Source organism: Coregonus lavaretus (genome assembly GCF_964263955.1).
Source record: "Coregonus lavaretus genome assembly, chromosome: 1".
NCBI lineage: Eukaryota > Metazoa > Chordata > Actinopteri > Salmoniformes > Salmonidae > Coregonus > Coregonus lavaretus.
Genome location: NC_139988.1, coordinates 31,981,119 through 32,002,534, shown reverse-complemented (window position 1 = coordinate 32,002,534; position 21,416 = coordinate 31,981,119). Strand labels below are relative to the sequence as shown.

The following is a 21,416-nucleotide window of genomic DNA, read 5'->3' as shown; positions in this document are numbered from 1 at the left end:
CATACTTGAAAATGATTATGTTATCACGGGATTTTCTTAGTAGCCTACTATGATAATGGCTATTGAGTATTGCAATTGACCAGTCTCTTTTTTTGTCGATGGGGTTCGTTATAGAATTGGAAGAATATAAAGACATGTTTTAAATATAGGCCTACTAAAAGTGTTTCGCCAACATTGGGTGTGTGGTATTGGAGTCGTTCTTTCCAAAGTCCCCAATGCAGGTGTACTTTACTTTAATCAACCAAGTGTAAATTGACATTATTGAACCTCGAGGTAATTGCATGACAGAGTTAATTCACTTGAACATTGCTTTATTACTTTGCACTGTTGCATTGAGTGTACCTTCAGCACATTAACTGTCTAGGGCTGTGTGAAGCTTCCACACTGGTGTAAGGCTCAGGATGTAATCTCCTGCATCTGCGTTTGATTTCAGAATGCTTTGAGCCCAGCCATTCTAATACAGGTAACTGCCAAAATAAAGGAAACACGAGTAAATTAGGGATATAAGTTATATTTAAAGCAGGTGCTTCGACACAGGTGTGGTTACTGAGTTAATTAAGCAATTAACATCCTATCATGCTTAGGGTCATGTATAAAAATGCCCAGTTGCCCATTATTTTGGCTACAATGGCTAGAAGAAGAGATCTCAGTGACTTTGAAAGAGGGGTCTCAAAGGAGCATAAGGGGTTTAAAGGGTGTGTGTGTGTCTCAGTCACCAGATCTCAACCCAACTGAACACTTATGGGAGATTCTGGAGCGGCGTCTGAGACAGTGTTTTCCACCACCATCAACAAAACAACAAATTAGGATTTTCTCGTGGAAGAATGGAGTCACATCCCTCCAATAGAGTTCCAGACATTTGTAGAATCTATGCCAAAGCACATTGAAGCTGTTCTGGTGACTCGTGGGGGCCCAACACCCTATTAAGACACTTTATGTTGGTGTTTCCTTTATTTTGGCAGTTACCTGTAGGTGTGGTGTCTGGCAGGCAGCGCAAGCCTAGAGCAGTGTTTCCCAACTACAGTCCATGAGTACCCCAAACAGCACACATTTTTGTAGTTGCCCTGGACAAACTCACTTGATTCAACTCATTGAGGGCTTGATGATTAGTTGAATCAGGTGTGCTTGTCCGGGGCTACAACAAAAAATTGTATTTGAGGACTGGAGTGGAGAAACACTGGCCTAGAGAATGCCAGCAGGTGTGTTAAGTGAGGGGTGCTGCGGCGCTGTCCTTGGCCAGCACGGTGCTGTAATGAGTGGTGCTGTCCAATGTGCCGAAAAGTCAGCTTCAGTCACACCAATGCCTATGGATTCCGTTTGTAGAGAAATTGCATGCAATCTATCAAATATTTTAGCGCTAACTGTTGCTGTCCCTAGTGCTGAATCTGCGACCAAAACACATTTGTTTTAAACGCGGGTCGCAGTGCTGTCCGTAGTGCTGAATTGTTGTTAAGCGTGGATAGCGGTGCTGTCCATGGCGCAAAATTGTTTACTTATGACCACATAGACACATTTGGGGTTCAGAGGCATTAGCGACATGTCGACAGTTTACCAGGGGCTTGTCCTGCGGTGTGTGGAGGCCGAGGCTAAATCTGCTGCTCTTCCTGACAGATTGGATTGCGTGTTGGCCTTTGTGGCCTCATTGTATTGTCAAGCTTGTACCTTATTTTTTTTTAATGAGTTAGTCAGTTTAGATTATATTTTTTAAAATTCATAATGTAATTGTTGTATACTGTATTTGTGTATGTTGTAGCTTACATTACTGTGTTCTTCTTCACAGGTAAATGGCTGAATCAAGTTGGGAGCTGCTGTGTCTCTGTCTGGCCGGCCAATGCAGTGCGTAGGGACGGCCGCCCAGCCCGACGAAAACATGAACGGAGCGGGGGAGCAGGTGGACATCCTGCCCCCCAACTGCCTGGTAAAGGACCGATGGAAAGTGGTGAGTTTGTCTTTATCTTCAGAGACATTTTGACCATGTAATTGACTCTCAGCTGAGTGACTGGTGAAATAATTAAGTAATTGATTAAAATGAAACACATAATGCCAGAGTTGAGAATCCCTGATTTAGAATGTTCCTTACCCTAATGAGAACTAGCCTGGTCACAGATCTGTTGGTGCTGTCATGCCAAATGCTACGGTCATTGTTAGGCGTGACAGTGACCATAAGAGTTGGCAAAACAACACAAACAGATCTGGGATCAGGCTAGTTAAGAACTAGCATTTTCAAAATGTTCACTTCAAAGAACAGGCAGCAAACAGTAAGAAGCAGGCATCCGCAATCCTCACTTTTCTACTGTGTTTATTCCACCCTTGTCTCTCCTCTGCCACCATTCCCAGCTGAAGAAGATCGGCGGGGGAGGTTTCGGAGAGATCTACGAGGCGTTGGACCTGCTGACCAGGGAGAATGTGGCTCTCAAGGTAGAGTCAGCCCAGCAGCCTAAACAGGTCCTCAAGATGGAGGTGGCCGTCCTCAAGAAACTGCAAGGTAAGGGCCTGTGTGGTTTAGCAGTAACACACACACACACACACACACGTTCAGCTGTGTGTCTGTGTGGTTAAGTGGTAACGCCACTAATAGAAGCATGTATTAGAACCCCGAAGGTTGTGGGTTCAATCCCTGCGACCGCCTTTGCCACTTTCTCTCCTCCTGCACCATATATCGCCCTTTGTGATGAAATTCCACTCTCCTGTTATGAAAAACAAACTGCAAGGTAAGGGCAGGGCAGGCAGATACCGGGGGCGGATAGGGTTCACTAAGGACATGATCAATCAATGACAACATCACCTTGTACATGAATAAGCATGGCAAGGTTAATTAAGTTGTCTGGCTATGGTGTGATGTGACGTAACATCTGTCTGTCTAGCCATTTGATTAGTGTGATTGGCAAGGTTGTAGGTGTGGTGATTGTTTGTTCTGTTCTGTGATTTGATGAGTTAGGTAGTCAATCAGTTGACATGTCTGCTGCACTGGGGTTTATACTTCTTTGTGCAAAATTATATTTTGGCATTGAGTGTTTCACATCGTCGATCTCTTAGGCAGTATTTATTTTGGGGAATTTCTGTGTCTGTCAGCTTTGCTTGTTCTGGTCTGTAGTCCCAAAAACAGATACAAAAATGTCACTGCTAGCAGGGAGGATGGCTAATGAGCATTAAACTGTGTGTGTGTGTGTCTGTCTGGCTGGCTGGCTGCTTGTGTTAGTGAGCACCCTTCTTTAAATGGCTTGGGAAATGCCCTGAAAATGTCCTCTGGCTACTATTATTTGAATGCAACTCAACCTGAAAGTATACGGTCGTTGGAAATTACTTGAAGTTAGCATGCCCTAATGTTATTGTATGACTAAATCTAGGGACTCCCTGACTGTTAATATGTGTGTTTGATTCTTGGATAAATGCCTAATTCAGATACCACATTCTAAATATTAGGTCCAAGGAAAGCAATCTGATCCCAATCCTTTTAACAATAACCACATTTCCATCCACAGTTTTTATGTGAGTAATACCATATAAAAAAACTATCGGTAGAGTTGAAAATGCAATGGAAATACATTGACATTTATATTTTTATTCGGTACATGAAAACTTAAGCGAAAAAGTAAATTTTGTATGCACTACGTAATCACGCACGGATTGTTATCCGCAACAAGTCAGTTTGGTGGAAACATACCACTGGTGGGAAAATGCACATTTTCTTTATGCAGATTTTTGAATATTTGCACAATCGACATCGCCAATTGGATGGAACCCTAACTAATGATGCAAAATGTTATGGGGTTATTATAAGGGTTGGTCTAACATGTACATGCATTCGGAAAGTATTCAGACGCCTTGACTTTTTCCACATTTTATTACGTTACAGCCTTATTCTAAAATTAATTAAATTGTTTTTTAACCTCGTCAATCTACACACAATACCCCATAATGTCAAAGCGAAAACAGGTTTTTAGACATTTTTGCAAATGTATTGCAAATAAAAAACAGAAATACCTTATTTACATAAGTATTCAGACCCTTTGCTATGAGACTCGAAATTGAGCTCAGGTGCATCCTGTTTCCATTGATCATCCTTTAGATGTTTCTACAACTTGATTGGAGTCCACCTGTGGTAAATTAAATTGAATGGACATGATTTGGAAAGGCACACACCTGTCTATATAAGGTCCCACAGTTGACAGTGCATGTCAGACCAAAAACCAAGCCATGAGGTGGAAGGAATTGTCCATAGAGCTCCGAGACAGGATTGTGTCAAGGCACAGATCTGGGGAAGGGTACCAAAACATTTCTGCAGCATTGAAGGTCCCCAAGAACACAGTGGCCTCCATTATTCTTAAATGGAAGAAGTTTGGAACCTTCAAGGCTCTTCCTAGATCTGGCCGCCCGGCAAACTGAGCGATCGGGGGAGAAGGGCCTTGGTCAGGGAGGTGACCAAGAACCCGATGGTCACTCTGGCAGAGCTCCAGAGTTGTTCTGTGGAGATGGGAGAACCTTCCAGAAGGACAACTATCTCTGCAGCACTCCATCAATCAGGCCTTTATGGTAGAGTGGCCAGACGGAAGCCACTCCTCAGTAAAAGGCACATGACAGCCCGCTTGGAGTTTGCCAAAAGGCACCTAAAGGTCACTCAGACCATGAGAAACAACATTCTCTGGTCTGATGAAACCAAGATTGAACTCTTTGGTCTGAATGCCAAGTGTCACGTCTGGAGGAAACCTGGCACCATCCCTACGGTGAATCAAGCCTTTATGGTAGAGTGGCCAGATCGAAGCCACTCCTCAGTAAAAGGCACATGACAGCCCGCTTGGAGTTTGCCAAAAGGCACCTAAAGGACTCTCAGACCATGAGAAACAACATTCTTTGGTCTGATGAAACCAAGATTGAACTCTTTGGCCTGAATGCCAAGTGTCACGTCTGGAGGAAACCTGGCACCATCCCTACGGTGAAGCATGGTGGTGGCAGCATCATGCTGTGGGGATGTTTTTCAGTGGCAGGGACTGGGAGACTAGTTAGGATCGAGGGAAAGATGAATGGAGCAAAGTACAGAGAGATCCTTGATGAAAACCTGCTTCAGGACCTCAGACTGGGGCGAAAGTTCGCCTTCCAACAGGACAACGACCGTCAGCACACAGCCAAGACAACGCAGGAGTGTCTTCGGGACAAGTCTCTGAATGTCTTTGAGTGGCCCAACCAGAGCCCAGACTTGAACCCGGTCGAAAATCTCTGGAGAGACCTGAAAATAGCTGTGCAGCGACGCTCCCCATCCAACCTGACAGAGCTTAAGAGGTTCTGCAGAGAAGAATGGGAGAAACTCCCCAAATACAGAAGTGCCAAGCTTATAGCGTCATACCCGAGAAGACTTGAGGCTGTACTCGCTGCCAAAGGTGCTTCAACAAAGTAGTGAGTAAAGGGTCTGAATACTTATGTAAATGTATAATTTTTCATTTTTTTTATTTTTTTAATACATTTGCAAAAATGTCTAACATACTGTTTTTGCTTTGTCATCATTGAGTATTGTGTGTAGATTGATGAGGAGAAATGTTTTTAAAATCCATTTTAGAATAAGGCTGTAACGTAACAAAATGTGGAAAAGTCAAAGGGTCTGAATACTTTCCGAATGCACTGTATGTACAGTGGGGGAAAAAATATTTAGTCAGCCACCAATTGTGCAAGTTCTCCCACTTAAAAAGATGAGAGAGGCCTGTAATTTTCATCATAGGTACACGTCAACTATGACAGACAAATCACATTGTAGGATTTTTTATGAATTTATTTGCAAATTATGGTGGAAAATAAGTATTTGGTCACCTACAAACAAGCAAGATTTCTGGCTCTCACAGACCTGTAACTTCTTCTTTAAGAGGCTCCTCTGTCCTCCACTCGTTACCTGTATTAATGACACCTGTTTGAACTTGTTATCAGTATAAAAGACACCTGTCCACAACCTCAAACAGTCACACTCCAAACTCCACTATGGCCAAGACCAAAGAGCTGTCAAAGGACACCAGAAACAAAATTGTAGACCTGCACCAGGCTGGGAAGACTGAATCTGCAATAGGTAAGCAGCTTGGTTTGAAGAAATCAACTGTGGGAGCAATTATTAGGAAATGGAAGACATACAAGACCACTGATAATCTCCCTCGATCTGGGGCTCCACGCAAGATCTCACCCCGTGGGGTCAAAATGATCACAAGAACGGTGAGCAAAAATCCCAGAACCACACGGGGGGACCTAGTGAATGACCTGCAGAGAGCTGGGACCAAAGTAACAAAGCCTACCATCAGTAACACACTACGCCGCCAGGGACTCAAATCCTGCAGTGCCAGACGTGTCCCCCTGCTTAAGCCAGTACATGTCCAGGCCCGTCTGAAGTTTGCTAGAGTGCATTTGGATGATCCAGAAGAGGATTGGGAGAATGTCATATGGTCAGATGAAACCAAAATATAACTTTTTGGTAAAAACTCAACTCGTCGTGTTTGGAGGACAAAGAATGCTGAGTTGCATCCAAAGAACACCATACCTACTGTGAAGCATGGGGGTGGAAACATCATGCTTTGGGGCTGTTTTTCTGCAAAGGAACCAGGACGACTGATCCGTGTAAAGGAAATAATTAATTGGGCCATGTATCGTGAGATTTTGAGTGAAAACCTCCTTCCATCAGCAAGGGCATTGAAGATGAAACGTGGCTGGGTCTTTCAGCATGACAATAATCCCAAACACACCGCCCGGGCAATGAAGGAGTGGCTTCGTAAGAAGCATTTCAAGGTCCTGGAGTGGCCTAGCCAGTCTCCAGATCTCAACCCCATAGAAAATCTTTGGAGGGAGTTGAAAGTCCGTGTTGCCCAGCGACAGCCCCAAAACATCACTGCTCTAGAGGAGATCTGCATGGAGGAATGGGCCAAAATACCAGCAACAGTGTGTGAAAACCTTGTGAAGACTTACAGAAAACGTTTGACCTGTGTCATTGCCAACAAAGGGTATATAACAAAGTATTGAGAAACTTTTGTTATTAACCAAATACTTATTTTCCACCATAATTAGCAAATAAATTCATAAAAAATCCTACAATGTGATTTTCTGGATTTTGTTTTCTCATTTTGTCTGTCATAGTTGACGTGTACCTATGATGAAAATTACAGGCCTCTCTCATCTTTTTAAGTGGTAGAACTTGCACAATTGGTGGCTGACTAAATACTTTTTTCCCCACTGTATTTGTATGTACTGTATGTGTGTCTTTCGGAGGGGTTGGGTTAAAGAGGAAGTAACATTTTGGTTGGACCTTTTGTGCAATTGACCAATAAAGTAATCTTAATCTTAAACATCCAACTGAATCAGTTGTTTAACTGTGATGGTACAAGTAGATTCATAGATAGCTCATTTTATATTGACTGTATAATAACATTTACACAAACCTCTCAATTCTTTCACAGGAAAAAATCATGTATGTAAATTCATCGGATGTGGAAGGAACGAGAAGTTTAACTATGTGGTCATGCAACTTCAGGTAACCATTTATCAAAACAGTCTGATACAATTGCTTTAGGTAGAGAGAATCCTAGCCAAGGCTACAACTAAGTAGAAAAAAATGAATGAAAAATCTCTCTCCGTCTATCTCCCCGCTCTCCCTCTCTTCATCCCCCCTCTCCCTCCCCCTGTCTTGTCTCAACTCTCCCTACCCTCCCTCTGACCCCTCCCTCTCTCTCCCCCCACCCTCTACCCATCTCCCTCTCTCTCCCTCCACCTTCCCCTTCTTTCCCTCCCCCTTCTCTCCCCCCCAGCAGGGGAGAAACCTAGCGGACCTGAGGAGGAGTCAACCTCGTGGCACCTTCACCATGAGCACCACGCTACGCCTGGGCAAACAGATCCTGGAGTCCATAGAGGCAATCCACTCTGTGGGCTTCCTGCACAGAGACATCAAGCCTGTAGGTGGCCCTCTCTGTAGCACTTTACCTAAAGCCTGCAGGTATAAGGCATTATGATGTGTGGTTATAATGCATTGTAAGACTTATAAACAGATCCTTGAGTAGTCAATAGTAGTCCATCCACTCTGTGAGTTTCCTGCACAGAGACATCAAGCCTGTAGGTGGCACTTTACATGTCAGATAGAAAGGGGTGGGTGATAGAAAGAGAACAGTTGTGTGATAGAGGGGTGAGAGAAAGAAATTGAGAAACCTATCCAACCAAAAACATAGAGACCCAGAAAACCTGAGCCTGCGCCTTCACTATGTTGAATCACAAAACAATACAGAAATACACTACGGAAAAAGAAGGAACAGCACGTCAGAAATCAGCTCAATGTAATTGAAGAATCCATAGACTCTAACCACTTCTGGCAAAATTGGAAAACACTAAATAAACAACAACACAAAGAGTTATCTATTCAAAACTGAGATGTATGGGTAAACCACTTCTCTAATCTTTTTGGCCCTATAACAAAGAATAAACAGCAAAAACATATACATGATCAAATACAAATCTTAGAATCAACTATTAAAGACTACCAGAACCCACTGGATTCTCCAATCACATTGAATGAACTACAGGACAAAATACAAACCCTCCAACCCAAAAAGGCCTGTGGTGTTGATCGTATCCTACATTTTACATTTTAGTCATTTAGCAGACGCTCTTATCCAGAGCGAGTTACAGTTAGTGAGTGCATACATTTTTCATACTCAATGAAATGATAAAATATACAGACCACAAATTCCAATTGGCTATACTTAAACTCTTTAACATCATCCTTAGCTCTGGCATCTTCCCCAATATTTGAAACCAAGGACTGATCACCCCAATCCACAAAAGTGGAGACAAATTTGACCCCAATAACTACCGTGGGATATGCGTCAACAGCAACCTTGGGAAAATCCTCTGCATTATCATTAACAGCAGACTTGTACATTTCCTCAGTGAAAACAATGTACTGAGCAAATGTCAAATAGTTTTTTTTAACCAAATTACCGTACGACAGACCATGTATTCACCCTGCACACCCTAATTGACAAACAAACAAACCAAAACAAAGGCAAAGTCTTCTCATGCTTTGTTGATTTCAAAAAAGCTTTTGGGAAAAACACCAAATTAAGATTCTGCATGAAAAAATATCCTCTGTGTACAATGTAAAACACCAAATAATGCATGCAGAGCAGAATTATCAAAATCCAGAAAAGAGCCATTAAATCCTACAACCACCTAAAATGAAACTATTCCCAAACTTTCCATAACAAAGCCATCACCTACAGAGAGATGAACCTGGGGAAGAGTCCCCTAAGCAAGCTGGTCCTGGGGCTCTGTTCACAAACACAAACAGACCCCACAGAGCCCCAGGACAGCAACACAATTAGACCCAACCAAATAATGAGAAAACAAAAAGATAATTACTTGACACATTGGAAAGAATTAACAAAAAAACTGAGCAAACTAGAATGCTATTTAGCCCTAAACAGAGAGTACAGAGTAGCAGAATACCTGACCACTGTGACTGACCCAAACTTACGGAAAGCTTTGACTACAGTACCAGTTAAAAGTTTGGACACACCTACTCATTCAAGGGTTTTTCTTTATTTTTACTATTTTCTACATTGTAGAATAATAGTGAAGACATCAAAACTATGAAATAACACATATGGAATCATGTGGTAAACAAAAAAGTGTTAAACAAATCAAAATATATCTTATATTTGAGATTCTTCAAATAGCCACCCTTTGCCTTGATGACAGCTTTGCACACTCTTGTCATTCTCTCAACCAGCTTCACCTAGAATGCTTTTCCAACAGTCTTGAATGAGTTCCCACATATGCTGAGCACTTGTTGGCTGCTTTTCCTTCACTCTGCAGTCCGACTCAACCCAAACCATCTCAATTTGGTTGAGGTCGGGGGATTGTGGAGGCCAGACCATCTGATGCGACACTCCATCACTCTCCTTCTTGGTAAAATAGCCCTTACACAGCCGGGAGGTGTGTTGGGTCATTGTCCTGTTGAAAAACAAATGATAGTCCCACTAAACCCAAACCAGATGGGATGGCATATCGCTTCAGAATGCTGTGGTAGCCATGCTGGTTAAGTGTGCCTAGAATTCTAAATAAATCACAGACAGTGTCACCAGCAAAGCACCCCCACACCATAACACCCCCTCCTCCATGCTTTACGGTGGGAACTACACATGCGGAGATCATCCGTTCACCCACACTGCGTCTCACAAAGACATGACGGTTGGAACCAAAAATCTCCAATTTGGACTCCAGACCAAAGGACACATTTCCACCAGTCTAATGTACAGTTGAAGTCAGAAGTTTACATACACTTAGGTTGGAGTCATTAAAACTCGTTTTTCAACCACTCCACAAATTTCTTGTTAACAAACTATAGTTTTGGCAAGTCGGTTGCATGACACAAGTAATTTTTCAAACAATTGTTTACAGACAGATTATTTCACTTATAATTCACTGTATCACAATTCCAGTGGGTCAGAAGTTTACATGCGCTAAGTTGACTGTGCCTTTAAACAGCTTGGAAAATTCCAGAAAATGATGTCATGGCTTTAGAAGCTTCTGATAGGCTAATTGACATCATTTGAGTCAATTGGAGGTGTACCTGTGGATGTATTTCAAGGCCTACCTTCAAACTCAGTGCCTCTTTGCTTGACATCATGGGAAAATCAAAAGAAATCAGCCAAGACCTCAGATCATTTTTTTTTGTAGACCTCCACAAGTCTGGTTCATCCTTGGGAGCAATTTCCAAACGGCTGAAGGTACTGCGTTCATCTGTACAAACAATAGTACGCAAGTATAAACACCATGGGACCACGCAGCCGTCATACCGCTCAGGAAGGAGACACTTTCTGTCTCCTAGAGATGAACGTACTTTGGTGCGAAAAGTGCAAATCAATCCCAGAACAACAGCAAAGGACCTTGTGAAGACGCTGGAGGAAACAGGTACAAAAGTATCTATATCCATAGTAAAACAAGTCCTATATCGACATAACCTGAAAGGCTGCTCAGCAAGGAAGAGGCCACTGCTCCAAAACCGCCATAAAAAAGCCAGACTACGGTTTGCAACTGCACATGGGGACAAAGATCGTACTTTTTGGAGAAATGTCCTCTGGTCTGATGAAACAAAAATAGAACTGTTTGGCCATAATCACCATCGTTATGTTTGGAGGAAAAAGGGGGGGCTTACAAGACGAAGAACACCATCCCAACCGTGAAGCACGGGCGTGGCATCATCATGCTGTGGGGGTGCTTTGCTGCAGGAGGGACTGGTGCACTTCACAACATAGATGGCATCATGAGGAAGGAAAATGATGTGGATATATTGAAGCAACATGTCAAGACATCAGTCAGGATGTTAAAGCTTGGTCGCAAATGGTCTTCCAAATGGACAATGACCCCAAGCATACTTCCAAAGTTGTGGCAAAATGGCTTAAGGACAACAAAGTCAAGGTATTGGAGTGGCCATCACAAAGCCCTGACCTCAATCCTATAGAAAATGTGTGGGCAGAACTGAAAAAGTGTGTGCGAGCATGGAGGCTTGCAAACCTGACTCAGTTACACCAGCTCTGTCAGGAGGAACGGGCGAAAATTCACCCAACTTATTGTGGGAAGCTTGTGGAAGGCTACCCGAAATGTTTGACCCAAGTTAAACAATTAAAAGCAATGCTACCAAATACTAATTGAGTGTATGTAAACGTCTGACCCACTGGGAATGTGATGAAAGAAATAAAAGCAGAAAATAAATAATTATCTCTACTATTATTCTGACATTTCACATTCTTAAAATAAAGTGGTGATCCTAACTGACCTAAGACAGGGAATTTTTACTAGGATTAAATGTCAGGAATTGTGAAAAACAGTTTAAATATATTTGGCTAAGGTGTATGTAAACTTCCGACTTCAACTGTACATTGCTCGTGTTTCTTGGCCCAAGCAGGTCTCTTCTTCTTATTGGTGTCCTTTAGTAGTGGTTTCTTTGCAGCAATTCAACCACGAAGGCCAGATTCACACAGTCCCCTCTGAACAGTTGATGTTGAGATGTGTCTGTGACTTGAACTCTGAGAAGCATTTTTGTGGGCTGCAATTTCTGAGGCTGGTAACTCTAATGAACTTATCCTCTAAAGCCGAGGTAACTTTGGGTCTTCCATTCCTGTGGTGGTCCTCATGAGAGCCAGTTTCATCATAGCGCTTGATGGTTTTTGCGACTGCACTTGAAGAAACTTTCAAAGTTCTTGAAATGTTCCATATTGACTGACCTTCATGTCTTAAAGTAATGATGGACTGTTGTTTCTCTTTGCTTATTTGAGCTGTTCTTGCCATAATATGGACTTGGTCTTTTACCAAATAGGGCTATCTTCTGTATACCCCACCTACCTTTTCACAACACAACTGATTGGCTCCAACGCATTAATTCCACAAATTAACTTTTAACAAGGCACACCTATTAATTCAAATGCATTCTAGGTGACTTCCTCATGAAGCTGGTTGAGAGAATGCCAAGAGTATGCAAAGCTGTCATCAAGGCAAAGGGTGGCTATTTGAAGAATCTCAAATGTAAAATATATTTTGATTTGTTTAACACTTTTTTAGTTACTACATTATTCCATATGTGTTATTTCATAGTTTTAATGTCTTCACTATTATTCTACAATGTAAAATAGTAAAAATAAAGAAAAACAATAGAATGAGTAGGTGTGTCCAAACTTTTGACCGGTTGTGTATGTACAGACTCAGTGAGCATAGCCTTGATATTGAGAAATGCCGCCATAGGCAGACCTGGCTCTCAAGACAAGACAGGCTATGTGCATACTGCCCACATGAGGTGGAAACCGAGCTGCACTTCCTAACCTCCTGCCAAATGTATGACCATAATAGAGACACATATTTCCCTGAGATTACACAGATCCACAAAGAATTAGAAAACAAACCCAATTTCTCTATTTGGTGAAATACCACAGTGTGCCATCACAGCAGCATGATTTTTGACTTGTTGCCACAAGAAAAGTGCAACCAGTGAAGAACAAACACCATTGTTTATTTATTTTCCCTTTTGTACTTTAACTATTTGCACATATGACATTTGAAGTGTCTTTATTATTTTGGAACTTTTGTGAGTGTAATGTTTGCTGTTGTTTTTTCCCCAGTCAAACTTTGCCATGGGTCGACTCCCCTCCACCTATAGAAAGTGCTTTATGTTAGACTTTGGCCTAGCTCGCCAGTACACCAACACTACCGGAGAGGTCCGACCGGTAAGTAGCCGTGGAAGGATTTTGTTCATTTCATTTATAATGTTATGTTAATATTTAAACCCATTGAATCATTCTAGCAAGAATATAGGACATGGGGTATACAGTGTGCTATTTTGGTGTTGAGTTAGGAGGGTTAGTGCACACAACCTGGGGGTAGTGGCAATGGGTTTCTCGCACTGGAAATGCTTTGTCCTCAGGGCACTTTGGGTAGGAGAATAGGAAAGGACAGGGCATGTGCCTTTTTGTGATGTGATTATGATATGATATTTAGTTGGCTAGCCTGATACAGGCTGATGTAGAGTTGGCTAGCCTGGAATAGGCTGATGTAGAGTTGGCTAGCCTGGAATAGGTTGATATAGAGTTGGCTAGCCTGATATAGGCTGATGGAGAGTTGGCTAGCCTGATATAGGCTGATATAGAGTTGGCTAGCCTGATATAGGCTGATGGAGAGTTGGCTAGCCTGATATAGGCTGATGGAGAGTTGGCTAGCCTGATATAGGTTGATGGAGAGTTGGCTAGCCTGATATAGGCTGATGGAGAGTTGGCTAGCCTGATATAGAGTTGGCTAGCCTGATACAGGCTGATGGAGAGTTGGCTAGCCTGATATAGGCTGATATAGAGTTGGCTAGCCTGATATAGGCTGATGGAGAGTTGGCTAACCTGATACAGGCTGAAGTAGAGTTGGCTAGCCTGATATAGGCTGATATCAAGTTGGCTAGCCTGATATAGGCTGATGGAGAGTTGGCTAGCCTGATATAGGTTGATGGAGAGTTGGCTAGCCTGATATATGCTGATGGAGAGTTGGCTAGCCTGATATAGAGTTGGCTAGCCTGATACAGGCTGATGGAGAGTTGGCTAGCCTGATATAGGCTGATATAGAGTTGGCTAGCCTGATATAGGCTGATGGAGAGTTGGCTAACCTGATACAGGCTGAAGTAGAGTTGGCTAGCCTGATATAGGCTGATATAAAGTTGGCTAGCCTGATATAGGCTGATGGAGAGTTGGCTAGCCTGATACAGGCTGATGTAGAGTTAGCTAGCCTGATATAATCTGATATAGAGTTGGCTAGCCTGAAATAGGCTGATGGAGAGTTGGCTAGCCTGATATAGGCTGATGGAGAGTTGGCTAGCCTGATACAGGCTGATATAGAGTTGGCTAGCCTGATATAGGTTGATGGAGAGTTGGCTAGCCTGATATAGGTTGATGGAGAGTTGGCTAGCCTGATATAGGCTGATATAGAGTTGGCTAGCCTGATATAGGCTGATGGAGAGTTGGCTAGCCTGATACAGGCTGATGTAGAGTTAGCTAGCCTGATATAGGCTGATATAGAGTTGGCTAGCCTGAAATAGGTTGATGGAGAGTTGGCTAGCCTGATATAGGCTGATATAGAGTTGGCTAGCCTGATATAGGCTGATGGAGAGTTGGCTAGCCTGATACAGGCTGATGTAGAGTTAGCTAGCCTGATATAGGCTGATATAGAGTTGGCTAGCCTGAAATAGGCTGATGGGGAGTTGGCTAGCCTGATATAGGCTGATGGAGAGTTGGCTAGCCTGATACAGGCTGATATAGAGTTGGCTAGCCTGATATAGGTTGATGGAGAGTTGGCTAGCCTGATATAGGTTGATGGAGAGTTGGCTAGCCTGATATAGGCTGATATAGAGTTGGCTAGCCTGATATAGGCTGATGTAGAGTTGGCTAGCCTGATACAGGCTGATGTAGAGTTGGCTAGCCTGATATAGTCTGATGTAGAGTTTGGCTAGCCTGATATAGGCTTATGGAGAGTTGGCTAGCCTGATACAGGTTGATGTAGAGTTGGCTAGTCATGTCAAGTTTATTTGTCATATGCACAGGATACACCTGGTATACAGTACAATGCAATGCTTACTTGCAGGTTCACTCTTGGCAATGCTACATAATAAGAAGAATAACAATGAATAATGAAATAGGCTGATATAGAGTTGGCTAGCCTGATATAGGCTGATGGAGAGGTTGATGTAGAGTTGGCTAGCCTGATATAGGCTGATGGAGAGTTGGCTAGCTTGATATAGGTTGATGGAGTGTTGGCTAGCCTGATATAGGCTGATGGAGAGTTAGCTAGCCTGATATAGTCTGATGGAAAGTTGGCTAGCCTGGGCCACAGTGGAGATTCTTTCTGCTTTTCTTCTTGCTGACAGCCTCCACTCATCGATTAGAAGGGCAGGCCTGTACTGCAAATTTAGAACAGCAACTAGACCATACACACACACACACACACATACACATACACCCACACACTGTTGTAAATTCTAACATGCAGTTTCTAAGGAAATATTCCTGGGACTACCTGCTGGATGGAATGGGTGTTATTATCAAGGTCAAAACTGTCATCCTCCACTCTTGAGCCAAAATGGTGATGCAGAATGTCACAGGAAGATGATACATTTAAACGATGCCTTATGCTTTGTAAATGCATTAGTTCATAGTTTGTTACTGTAAATTACTACAACATTGTTTCATATATTATGTTCACAGAGTGTTGATGTTAAAACTTTTACAGTTGTTATGCTGCAATGTGAGGCTGTCCTTTTTTCACCTGTGTGATTTTATGTTTTGCAGTTTTGCTGTTCCTTTTTGGCCTTTTCTGTTCGAAGCGCATGCTTGTGATCCGTCTCATCAGTAAGGTGCTTGATCCCATTTCAGTTTTTATTATCTCTCCCTGCCTGAGATATTTTCCATATCCTTCCTCATCTCTTTTTAGGTTTTAATTTAAGTACTTTATTTCCATCTATCATTTTCTTTCTAGTTGTCTGTGTGAAATTCTGTTTCAGGTTTCGTGCTGAAAAGATAACTTATCTCATTTTATTTTCCAGCCCAGAACTGTGGCAGGATTTCGGGGCACTGTTCGTTATGCGTCAGTAAATGCTCATAAAAACAAAGTAAGTGTCTTTTTGGGGTGAAAAATGCAATGCACTACAAATAAATTTTGACCTGAGTGTTTTGTTTAACATCAGTTTGTCAGGAAATCAAAAATAGCTGTTGCAGATGTACTTCAGGAATTCTAATATTTCATGAAAATAATAAATTGATTAATTCATTCTTTAACTTCTCAGGAAATGGGTCGCCATGACGATCTATGGTCGCTGTTTTACATGTTGGTAGAGTTTGCAGTCGGTCAGCTACCATGGCGAAAAATAAAAGATAAGGTGAGCTATTGTCTATTGTTGCAGTTTCAGTTATTTCCAATATTTCTTCATCCTGGTCCAGGGGACCAAAGGGGTGCATATTGTAAGTTTTGCCCTAGCACTACACACCTGATTCGACTAATCAACTCATCATCAAATCTTTGTGGAATCGTGTGTAGTGCTACGGCAAAAACAAAAATCCTCCTTTGGGTCCCCAGGAACAGGATTAAGAAACCCTGCAGTAGAGAATGGTTACTGGTGTCTACTGGTGTCTGCTGGGCTCAACTGGTTTCTAATGGTTCCTACTGTATCTTCTGTGTGTCACCAGGAGCAAGTGGGTCAGATTAAGGAGCGCTACGACCACAGAATGCTGCTCAAACACATGCCTTCTGAGTTTCATATTTTCCTGGATCATGTTTTAGGCCTTGACTACTTTACCAAACCAGATTACCAGGTACGTACTGTTCACTCCCTGCAAGTGGATTCACCTTGTTTATCCCCACTGAACCTTGCTTTTCTTGCATTCACTTCAATAGCAGAGTGAACCTGGAAGTGTGGCAATGTGAGACTAACTCCCATACCATACCTGCTCTCTCAATGTTCAGTAATAAAACTACAGTATGTAGAAACTAAACAAAAGTAAATAACTTTTAGTACTTCAAGTAAAGCCTATTATTTTATAGCATTGTATGTTTGATTGAATTCCACCTTTATACCTTACTTTTTACATTTACCCCCTTTTCTCTGTGATCCTCTATGCAGTTGCTGATGTCGGTCTTTGAGAACAGTATGAAGGAACGCATCATCACAGAGAACGAGTCTTTTGATTGGGAGAAGGGAGGGACGGATGGAGTGCCTCTGTCCACCTGCACGTCAACGCCCCCTCAACAGAACACACGACAGACCCCCGCCATGGTCGGGTAAGGGAATCAAAGTTAGCTATTTAGGTTTATTACAAACGCATCAAAATGAAGATGAACAGTTTATCCACTACTTATCAACAAGATTAAACAGCAGAAAGCAGAATGGAATTCAAAGGGGATCACACTTCAAAACATTTAGGAAACATCAATATTAAATATTAAAACATCCAGCTAGCCAAGAGATAGTACAATTCCCATTATGTAGCCTAATTTACATACAAAATCAGGAACAAATAGTCCAATGCTGGGTTGTGGTAATTCATTTAGGATTAGAATGCAACTGTGAGAATTTGTAGCACACTGTTTGCATTTGAAGTGATACAGGATATTTTCAACAACACAAATGTATTTAATCGCCTGGTCATTTTGTAAAAGAGAATGTGTTCTCAATAACTTACCTGGTTAAATAAAGGCAATCAATAAATACATAGTACAAATATCAGTGTATGTTCTGTGCTTTCCCAGGGTGGTGAACGTGACTCTGATTCCTGGGGAGCTGCCGAGGGAGAACACAGATGACGTTCTACAAGATGACCACCTGAGTGACCGGGAGAATGCTCCACCTGCAGTACCTAGCAGGCCTTGCGAGGGGACACTACCCAAGGCGGAAGGCGAGGCATGGAACGACACCGACTTCAACCGCAACCAACTTAGGATGAGCATCAGCAAGGTATAGGAGGGACCATCTAATACGTCCTCTGTGTATCTCACTTTGGTGATGGCAGCACTGTAAAACATGGTCTTACATTCTTTAAATATATTCAAACATAAAACGTTGGAAATAAATTGTTGGTTTTCAATTACCATCTATTACGTTCAGAGGATATAGACATACAGTGGGGGAAAAAAGTATTTAGTCAGCCACCAATTGTGCAAGTTCTCCCACTTAAAAAGATGAGAGAGGCCTGTCATTTTCATCATAGGTACACGTCAACTATGACAGACAAAAATGAGAAAAGAAAATCCAGAAAATCACATTGTAGGATTTTTTATGAATTTATTTGCAAATTATGGTGGAAAATAAGTATTTGGTCACCTACAAACAAGCAAGATTTCTGGCTCTCACAGACCTGTAACTTCTTCTTTAAGAGGCTCCTCTGTCCTCCACTCGTTACCTGTATTAATGGCACCTGTTTGAACTTGTTATCAGTATAAAAGACACCTGTCCACAACCTCAAACAGTCACACTCCAAACTCCACTATGGCCAAGACCAAAGAGCTGTCAAAGGACACCAGAAACAAAATTGTAGACCTGCACCAGGCTGGGAAGACTGAATCTGCAATAGGTAAGCAGCTTGGTTTGAAGAAATCAACTGTGGGAGCAATTATTAGGAAATGGAAGACATACAAGACCACTGATAATCTCCCTCGATCTGGGGCTCCACGCAAGATCTCACCCCGTGGGGTCAAAATGATCACAAGAATGGTGAGCAAAAATCCCAGAACCACACAGGGGGACCTAGTGAATGACCTGCAGAGAGCTGGGACCAAAGTAACAAAGCCTACCATCAGTAACACACTACGCTGCCAGGGACTCAAATCCTGCAGTGCCAGACGTGTCCCCCTGCTTAAGCCAGTACATGTCCAGGCCCGTCTGAAGTTTGCTAGAGTGCATTTGGATGATCCAGAAGAGGATTGGGAGAATGTCATATGGTCAGATGAAACCAAAATAGAACTTTTTGGTAAAAACTCAACTCGTCGTGTTTGGAGGACAAAGAATGCTGAGTTGCATCCAAAGAACACCATACCTACTGTGAAGCATGGGGGTGGAAACATCATGCTTTGGGGCTGTTTTTCTGCAAAGGGACCAGGACGACTGATCCGTGTAAAGGAAAGAATGAATGGGGCCATGTATCGTGAGATTTTGAGTGAAAACCTCCTTCCATCAGCAAGGGCATTGAAGATGAAACGTGGCTGGGTCTTTCAGCATGACAATGATCCCAAACACACCGCCCGGGCAACGAAGGAGTGGCTTCGTAAGAAGCATTTCAAGGTCCTGGAGTGGCTTAGCCAGTCTCCAGATCTCAACCCCATAGAAAATCTTTGGAGGGAGTTGAAAGTCCGTGTTGCCCAGCGACAGCCCCAAAACATCACTGCTCTAGAGGAGATCTGCATGGAGGAATGGGCCAAAATACCAGCAACAGTGTGTGAAAACTTTGTGAAGAATTACAGAAAACATGTGACCTGTGTCATTGCCAACAAAGGGTATATAACAAAGTATTGAGAAACTTTTGTTATTGACCAAATACTTATTTTCCACCATAATTTGCAAATAAATTCATAAAAAATCCTACAATGTGATTTTCTGGAGAGAAAAAAATCTCATTTTGTCTGTCATAGTTGATGTGTACCTATGATGAAAATTACAGGCCTCTCTCATCTTTTTAAGTGGGAGAACTTGCACAATTGGTGGCTGACTAAATACTTTTTTTCCCCACTGTACCTGGTTGTAGATAGAGCAGGAGATATATTTCAGGTACTGTTTACCATGAATTTACAGTGCTCAAACATGGTAAAGTAAATAGTAGCTCATTTACAGTACAATTCAAGCTGCTATATACCTGTAATACTTATTTGAAATTAGTCAACACAATAGGTCTAACTCTTGACAGTGGTTTCTAACAGTGGTAACCCTAGAAACCCTCATTCCCCCAGGGGCAGTTGGCTGCGGAGGAGGAGCCTACTAGAGGGGTGTGTCCTGAGGCCCCTGTGGGTGGAGCTCCCACAGAAATGACTGGTGCTCAGGTCTGCGCTCTGCGGTACCGGAGGATCAACAGCCCAGAGTCAGACCGTCTGTCCGCCGCAGACGGGAGACCAGACGTCTACGACAAACGAGGGTGAGGGCTCTATACAGTGCAGACAAGTTAATACACTGTTGTGCAGATGTATACTTTATGTACACAACACATGCATGAAATAGATTTTATAAAGCTATTTTTGCATCAGCACCAGCCTAAAACCCCAAAGAGCAAGCAATGCAGAGGCAGAAACACAGTGGCTAGGAAAAACTCCCTAGAAAGCAGGAACCTAGGAAGAAACCTAGAGAGGAACCAGGCACAGAGGGGTGGCCAGTCCTCTTCTTGCTGTACCGGGTGGAGATTTAAGAGTACATGTGGCCATTAAGGCCATACATTCAAACGTAGATGACCAGAAGTGTCAGATAGTAACCATGATGGCTATAGAGTAGCCATGTTCAACAGGCGGACCGTGGTCAGGATCCCAGAACGGGGTCAATACGGACCGCAGGTCCCTACACAGAAAGAAAGGAAGAGAGATAGAGCGGGATTAATGGGAGCATGCGTTAGATCACAGTACACCAGATTGCAGCATAACTACTGGGGACTGAGACATGTGGGTTGGGAGACACTGTGGCCCCGTCCAACAAGCAAGGAGTTAACCCCACCCACACTGTCAAAGCTCAGCCCCACACCACTTAACACTAGAACTGCCTGACCTTTCAGCCTATAAGTACCCACTAGAGAACGTTGCCGGGCTTCCTCTTTAGCATATGAATCAGATGCATATAAACCCGCAAGATGCAGCAAACATAAGCACCAACGCTTGATAAATAGTGCATAAACTATTATAAAGGATTAATTGCATGAAGAAATATTTGTGGAAATACAGTTCATTCGGAAAGTATTCAGACCCCTTGACTTTTTCCACATTTTGTTACGTTACAGCTTTATTCTAAAATTGATTAAATTGTTTTTATCCCTCATCAATCTACACACAATAGCCCATAATGACAAAGCAAAAACAGGTAAAATAAAATAAAAATACTGAAATTTTACATTTACATAAGTATTCAGACCATTTACTCAGTACTTTGTTGAAGCAACTATGGCAGTGATTACAGCCTCGAGTCTTCTTGGGTATGACACTACAAGCTTGGCACATCTGTATTTGGGGAGTTTCTCCCATTCTTCTCTGCAGATCCTCTCTGTCAGGTTCGATCGGGTTCAAGTCCGGGCTCTGGCTGGGCCACTCAAGGACATTCAGAGACTTGTCCCGAAGCCACTCCTGCGTTGTCTTGGCTGTGTGCTTAGGGTCGTTGTCCTGTTGGAAGGTGAACCTTCACCCTAGTCTGAGGTCCTGAG

General features: G+C 42.6%; 1 protein-coding gene across 1 annotated transcript in view; it reads left to right on the top strand.

Annotated features, from left to right (window-relative positions):
- Nucleotides 1–1,831: 1,831 nt before the first annotated feature.
- The window catches only part of LOC311145459 (tau-tubulin kinase 1-like), a gene marked incomplete at both ends in the record, with an annotated part of 40,714 nt that continues 21,129 nt past the window's right edge, over nt 1,832–21,416 (top strand). Inside the window, 11 exons of the mRNA XM_084181702.1 lie at nt 1,832–1,939; nt 2,338–2,485; nt 7,422–7,495; nt 7,770–7,913; nt 13,128–13,232; nt 16,082–16,147; nt 16,322–16,414; nt 16,722–16,847; nt 17,156–17,313; nt 17,782–17,986; nt 19,972–20,153. Of these exons, the coding sequence (XP_084037828.1) occupies nt 1,832–1,939; nt 2,338–2,485; nt 7,422–7,495; nt 7,770–7,913; nt 13,128–13,232; nt 16,082–16,147; nt 16,322–16,414; nt 16,722–16,847; nt 17,156–17,313; nt 17,782–17,986; nt 19,972–20,153 (1,409 nt within the window). The remainder of the gene's footprint in view (nt 1,940–2,337; nt 2,486–7,421; nt 7,496–7,769; nt 7,914–13,127; nt 13,233–16,081; nt 16,148–16,321; nt 16,415–16,721; nt 16,848–17,155; nt 17,314–17,781; nt 17,987–19,971; nt 20,154–21,416) is intronic.